Here is a 7,500-nt window from a genome sequence, read left to right on the forward strand (position 1 = left end):
TGTTAGGCCTTGGATTCTCACGAAGCGAGCGGCTCCAGCAAAGCGACTCTGCTTTCCATGGCAGAGCGTTGTAAAGATGTGGTAAGTTGCTTTCGGTCTAGAATGTGCTCTAAGCGACACTCACAAATAGCCCATAAATTATATGAAAATGGAGATTTATGGCTTGCGAAAAAACGGGGTGTGAATAGTATTGCACACAAGGTCATTTGCACATGTTGCAGGCCGGAAATTTTGCTTCTCTCTCGCTGGACGTTTTATATGTTTCTTGGTTTTTTGTTAATAATCTATCTAATGCACTACAATGCCTTACAGAACATTTGACTACATTTTCTCGATTGTTTCTGCAATACGATTCTAGCTGTACAAATCTCTTTTATTACTTCCGGGTGTACCTCCCGTAACAGTATCCACATCCACACATTTCATCCGGGGGCAGGTCATTCGATAGTGAAATTTGTACATTCGTGCCATTGTTTACATTTTCGGTCGATCCGTCGCAGCATCCGTCCCCCCGCACGCCCTCTCGATATGCTAATGAGGGCTATCGGTCGGGTAAAATGTGTGAATCGGCGCGGCGCGCGCGCTCGCTCATTGGCGATATCCAACCCTCCGATCGGCAGCTCTCCTTACCGGTTATGGACCGATGGTGATGATGACGACGATGGTGATGGTGATGATGATGACAATGTTTTGCCAGCCGGATGGATGGAAGGACTGACGTGAGACGTGTTAAAATATGCAACGAAGCATTTGCAAACGGGGACACCTCGCAGCTGCCGAGGCCTTAATGAGGTCAAGTGGATGGGGGGAGGATGGGATGGGATGGGGACGCTATTTCGGATATCCTGGAGCATGGTTCGATTGATTGTTATGAGCTAATGAATCAGCATGGGCAGAGCATTTGGTCAACACAGTTGCCACTACCTGATCCGCATTCGAATGGATGGATCAACTCCCATTAGAGTCGCTCGCTGAAGTCATCTCGATGACATTAACGCATCTTTGCTGACTTGTTGCATGCCAGTAGAGTGTGAACCGTCATACAATGAAGTGTCCATCATTTTAAAGAGCTTAAAGGATCGGTTGTACGGTTAGAAAAGGAATTTATCCACAGAAATTATCGAACCCAAAATGCGGCGGAGTGTTTCGACGCAGTGAACTGGAGTGGATAGCAGTACGCGGCATTAATACGGAATACTTCTACGAATTTGATGTGCCAAATGATTAAAAGATCTTGCCGACCCGGAAGCACAGCCCACAGATAAGAGGTGAATTTAAGCTTTCATCCTAAACACAAGACACAAGGTTAAAGAATAGGAATGGGGCCGGGTAGGGGAAAATCATTGTAAATCTTCTGATCCCGGATCCGATATCTGACACCGAGAAGTTTTCGTTGTGTTTTCCCACGCTATCCGTAGGTTTTCCCTCCACCCACGTCCTTCTGCAGTTGATGTGTTCCAAGGAATTGTTTAAGATCGAAAACGAGAAGGTACTACAGTAGCAACGGTAGTGGCTGGGGGTTCTCCAAGAATAGCGGAATACATTGAAAAACAGGATAAAAGAGCTTTCGACAATGCGCGGCGAGCGGGAGAGGAGGAACGCAGCCGGCATTCCAGGAAATCCGGATAAAATTTGAAACCCGGGCCTAAATCAACCCAATCTGTGAAAATGTTAGTTTTTGCAACACCTTTGGATGAGGTTTTTTTTGGGAATTTCTATGCTTTGCTCCGGTGGCGCTGCGTATTCCGAGGTACTATTTTCCTAGGGGGGGTCAATGTTATTTTACCTTCTTTTGTTTCACTGAACACGTTCTGGGTCGTTTGCTTATGGAACGAATTGTAGTTCCACAGAACCACAATCTATTCACCCCACGTGAATTTCCTTGTTGCCTAACAAAAGGTGCTTAGTAGGCGAGATCTGCTTTGTTTTGAAATGTCCAATTCTTACCTAGAGCAACCAAGAACCAAAAAACGGATACATTTTTATCATGACGAAAACCGGGATTAGTCTGCAAAAGATTAGGCATTTAATGAAGGTCTCACAAAAATAGACGCATGAGATGGGTAATAATTTTCACATTCATTATAAGAGGAGGTCGAAATTGGTTAAATATGGATGCGACTAATGAAACTGTTTCATCAATTAATGGAACGTTAATTTGAAACAAAAGCCTTATTTTTAATTGATTCAAACTATCCGATTGCTCAAGCGCGAAAGCGATGACTCTGGTCATCACTTTTCCGCTCCTATAATCGTCGCCATCCATTAGCGTCATTAGATCAGCGACACTCCATATCGACCCAGTGGGTATAGACTGCAGGCGGTGATGCTTGAGAGAAAACTCGACGGAGGGGTGAGTGAGTACAGGCCTGACGCCGGCGTTGTAATCAACAAAAAGCGCACAAAATAATTAATTTGTTGAAACGTACACACCAACAACGTCACGGGCTTGCGTGTGGTGCATCCTCGGGGGGAGTCGTCGCCGCCGTCGCCGCTCATGAATATGTAACCAAGACTGATGTTGCTCGCTCGCTGGCCATCGGTATTCGAAATGGACCTCACGTGTGTGTGGGGGGGGGGAAGCGAAATAGAAGCCAAAGAAGAGAAGCGAAGAAGGAACCGGTCTTGTGAAGAAAGACTTCTTCGTGAGCAAGCGACGAAACCGATGAGGAGGAATGTGTGTTGAAAAAATCTCCCGAAGCCGCGACGTCATGACGTCATGATGTGTGAAGAGAGCGATAGTGCACTTTCATTTTCCTTTCACTTTCTCACTCTCTCGGTTTCTCGGTTTTCCTGCGGAAGTTTGGGATCCCCGAATAGACCGGCCGGCCGTCGGGTTTTGCGTGAAGATCATGTGGTGATCTCTCGCTCGCCTCTCTCTCTCTGTCGGGATCGGTGGTGCTTGTGTCACCTTCTCTCGGTTATGCGGTAATCTGGGGTGGGGAACTTGGTTGGTGGAGACCGTTCGGGTTTTGTCTTTCGTTGGAGCATCGCAGCATCGCAGAGCCAACCGATGTGCCGTTTAATAAGGTTGCTCGATAGTATTTGGCTGGCATTTGGCAAACAACCGCGCACTCATTCAGTCAGGTAAACGATCGCTTTTATCAACGGTTACACCGGTCAATTCAGATGGGTTCGCAAGGCATACCCAAGTGAATCCGCTGAGGAGGAGCTCCGAAAAAAAAGAGCATCAGTGCAAAGCCGCGTTATGCCGCGCTTTATGTGTTGCGAGTGAACTGTGTTCTTAAGCAAACCGGTGCAAAGAGTAAATAAAGAAAACGAAGAGACCGACGCACGTGCCTAGAATCTTCAGTGCCAAAATTACGTGTCCGGTTGAAGTAACGATGGAACTAGGCAACACCAACAGTGCGTCAGAACCAGAACCGGATGTGATGATCGATCTCTTTGCGCCAGTTTGTCGTCGAATGAGTTATAGTTTAAGGCCACAGTTCGCCGATTGTACCGTGAAAGTGTACTAATTTTATTTTATTAATAGAATCTGCAGAAACCCGCACCGAGTGAGTGAAACGTAGCGAGTGTTGGTGAGATACTTTTTCCTGCTAGTGCCAAGAAAAATCGATTTCAGTTAACGCTTCGATCGGATCCACCACCGCGACTTAAGCGATTCTTTCTGGATCAAAAGAAGAATCGACAAAACGAATATGGTAAGTGCGAAACACATTCCGTTTTTTTGGTGGAAACTAGAACGTATTCCGAGCATTTCAAAGTTCGCTTCAAGAGCTGGATTAAACTGTAAGGGCCAGAATTAAAGCGCTTTAACAGTTTTCTTGCTATGCTGTAGAAACTGTCGCGAAACTCGTGCAAATGGCGATTCGAAATGCCGCTACATTTGGTAAATTGGAAACTTTCCGACTCCGACTCTGACTCCGGGAATGCTTTCTCAACCGGACGCGCTTGAGCGCATATTTCCACTCAAATATCTCGCTGGGTTCCCGGGTTGGGCAGATTTGGGGAAGCTCTCGCCGGTGACGATGGTATGGAAATGGAACGAAGCTGAAGAGGCACGCCGCGGCGGTGTTATCAATAAATTAAAAGAGAAATTTGAGCAGAAAGGGAGACGAGAGAATTTACGGGAGGCATCGTAAACAGGTGCCGACTGGAATCAGCAACAGGAGTTTGAATTAGTAGCCGCTGAAGGGAGAAAATAGACGTGGATCGAACAAAAAAAACGTGAAAAACTCACCGGCTGATGGTTTTATGGCTTTACGGCCAACGAAATGCGGAGTATTTTTGTGTTTTCTGTATTGTACCGACAACAAACAGTGTTGCTGGCTGGGTGCCGGATACCTGGTGGTAAACGGAAATTCAAGTAGAACGTCTGTCATTGTGAGCATGAGTGTTTAAAATTTTCGTTTGCGCTCAATTTTCGTTTGATGAATATCGTTTAAAGTTCTGTAATAGAATGGAATGATTGGAAAACTGTCTGATTGAAAATTGGTTTGAAATTTTCGTATCGATTACACTAGAACGATAACGAAGTTGAGGGGGAAAAAATGTTGAGTAATACACTCGATCAATTTCATCGACATAAAACGATATCAATAAAACGACTCCATCAGTGTCACACAATCATTTCTCCATCATCATTCTTATTGAATACCCTTTTTCTGTGTATCCTCGGCCTGAAAAGAAGCCTGAACAATACATAAAGGCGTCGGGTGTTCGTCTTAAGGGCGTGTAAGAGCCCCACGATGTATCTTCATACGGCTCGTGTAGGAGAAAGAAGGGATAATGGAGTGTTAAGATTGGGTTATCCGCAATGATGTGGCAAAAATCCAAATTCCAGGTGCCGAGTGAGCCGTGTCATGATGAAGTCTATACCATTTTTTTTTTCGAGTTTGAAGTCAGTTGTCTATTAATCCTTTACCACAGTAATAATCCGACTGAAAGATGATAAAAAAACGTGTCTACAGATGACGCATTATCTTACAGCTTTAGTACAGAGGCAGTTACTGGATGTGTTTTGATTCAAATTGAAAAGAAAATACCACACAGGCGCTATTATGAAGCTGTTGGCCTTGTTCTCCCTCAACTCGATCTCAACTCGAGCTCAACTGCTTGCGAACGGAAGACAGACGGAACTCCTCAAATTGCACGCTTGTAGTGTACTGACGGCCACTACTGCTGGTTGACAGCCAGCAGCCGATGTTTTCTGAGTCTAAATTATACTGCAAACCCTCTTTATCGTTCCCATGCGGCTCTAGCGCGAGTTTTTCTTCCTCGTGCGTGCTGGAAGAAAGCGAAGAGAAAAAGGAAGCAAATTTCAGCGTCGCCTGCAACCCGGGCGCGGGGTTTTTGGGGTGCCGGGAAGATCAAGCCATGCGTGCTCGTATCAGTGCTGTCTGCGTATAGCGGTTCCAGTGCATTTCACATCATCGCTCAACGCTCCATTTCCGCCTTTCGTTGACGGTACGACAGCATGATAATGTTGGGCGACCCGTGGGTTAAACTGGCTGCTTGTGCGTTCCTCGGCCTCGGCGTGTGTGAACAGGACGGGAACATGAAATCCCCTCCTGGAAGGGGATCTGTTTCGATGGGAAGCTGCGCTTTCACCAAAGTTTTCGGTTTTTCAAATCAATGCTCAAACCTAGCTCGGATGGCCGGAAGGGGCCCATAGGAAGGCAGTAGAAAGGATTGTCGTATTTTGAAAGTGTTAATGGGCTAATTGATAATGTTGACAGACCGAAAACAGGGAACCGCTGACGATTTCTCCCTGTATCGATCGAAGCCAGCGCTGGAATATCTTCCTGCTTGAGGTTTTTGGAACGTATCAAATCATGCAGCAAACATAATTCTAATAACACAACTTTATGCGTCGCATTAAAGCTTGGCTGTCATCTTCCGTGTTGTCTGCCATGAGTTACGCCCTTAACGAGCGAAAGCCTTACGATTCCTTAAGAAAAGTGTATAGTAAATGACTTGCAAACGGTTTTTTTCTGGGTACGTTCAGTGCTGAGCATTTACGAAGATACGACAAGAAATAGGTCAACGTTATGCATTGCTACGGGAAAGCAATAGCGTTGGCCAGCCCCTGGATGTGCTGCTTAAAGTGCTGATAAAAGTTCCGACAAATTTCAACCTAGCGTCCTTCTCTTCGCACTCTTATTTCCTTGTTCGGAAACAGTATGTTTGATATGACCATTACCATACCAACTAAATGGAAATATCTCAGAATGAGGGATGCATCGGGCAGGGGCTTTTATGATATCACGAACAAACTGAATATTTATTAGGGGGCTCATGGTATCCACTGCTACCTTTCGGAGTCTTCTTTCGGTGTCGGCTAATTGGTTTCCTCGCCTTCTACCGTGTTTGTTGAGGTTTTGGTTTGATGTAGTGAAAGTTTTCTCAAAGCAAGAATCAAAAGTATGAAACTATTATCAATATATTTCAATAAACGTTCATTGGAAAAATGTATCTTACTCTACACATTGAATATATTCTTGAAAGTCGATTTAAACTATTGCAAAATTGACATCATTAGTAATAATGGAACACCAACAATTGCTTAACAGCACTAGCAAGAATTTAAATTCAAATTTTTGCTATCCACTCGAATGCATTTCAGTCGTTGTCAGGCGGAAAATGAACCATCCGCTTTTTCTCAGAGCCTTGCGCCATCACGTAGCGGAGAGTCCGCATCCGAATTTTCCGTTTTACTTTTGATTCATGCATTCCATTCTTTGAGGATAAAAAGGCTTGACTTCGACGGCAAAAAGATACGCTTCCAGCTGGTGTTTCATCCGAGATAAAGCTGTTCATGGCGGGAACTGCAATAGATTACTTGGAATCTTGAATCTGTTACAAGACAGTTTGAAATCAATGTTTTAGTTAAATTGTGCGAAATAAACCTTCATCGTTTGAGGAATGCGTTCCTTTTGTGAATCTTCCTCGCATCAGCTTTCAGATACCGGGGTTTGTTAAGGAAACCTTTTTTATCAGCCCAGCACACATTACATGCCGTAAGGGCTGAAAACAGAATCATAAAAACCATGTTCACCTCTCTAACACATATTAATGATCCATATTACCGTTCCCAGAAACATCAACCACTGACAATCTCTATGACACGGTTCTTTCTTTGCTCCTTTTTTTCTCTTTCGTCATAAAATTTGCACACGATAAGACACACTCTTAGCTGCTCAACGAGAGGGTCGCCACCTGTTGTTGATGATCACACGCTTGGATTGAGTGCAACTTACAATAAATGGCCCGTATTATAACCTTCCGCTGAAAGCCACGTGCAACGAGCGAATGGCCGAAATTACTTGGCGAAGTTTGTCGATGCGCACCGGCAAGAACGGCACCGTCGTCGTATGCGAGCACGTACTTCGACGTTCAGGTTGATCATGGAGTACTGGAGGTATAGGTATTGGAGGAAAAATGGGTTAAGAGAAGCCTTTCGAATAATGATAAGGTTCTTTTGCATTTTCTCATGCATGTTATGAAATTCTTCTTGGCTCATACATCCTACTGATC

The 7,500-nt window shown here is 44.7% G+C and overlaps 1 protein-coding gene across 1 annotated transcript in view; it reads left to right on the top strand.

Moving 5' to 3' along the window:
• The first annotated feature begins 3,010 nt into the window (after positions 1-3,010).
• Positions 3,011-7,500, top strand: part of LOC125959760 (uncharacterized) — a 17,921-nt gene continuing 13,431 nt past the window's right edge. Inside the window, exons 1-2 of the mRNA XM_049692690.1 lie at positions 3,011-3,087; positions 3,497-3,665. Of these exons, the coding sequence (XP_049548647.1) occupies positions 3,663-3,665 (3 nt within the window). The 5' untranslated portion in view covers positions 3,011-3,087; positions 3,497-3,662. The remainder of the gene's footprint in view (positions 3,088-3,496; positions 3,666-7,500) is intronic.

The sequence above is a fragment of the Anopheles darlingi genome, chromosome 2, assembly GCF_943734745.1.
Source record: "Anopheles darlingi chromosome 2, idAnoDarlMG_H_01, whole genome shotgun sequence".
Lineage (NCBI taxonomy): Eukaryota > Metazoa > Arthropoda > Insecta > Diptera > Culicidae > Anopheles > Anopheles darlingi.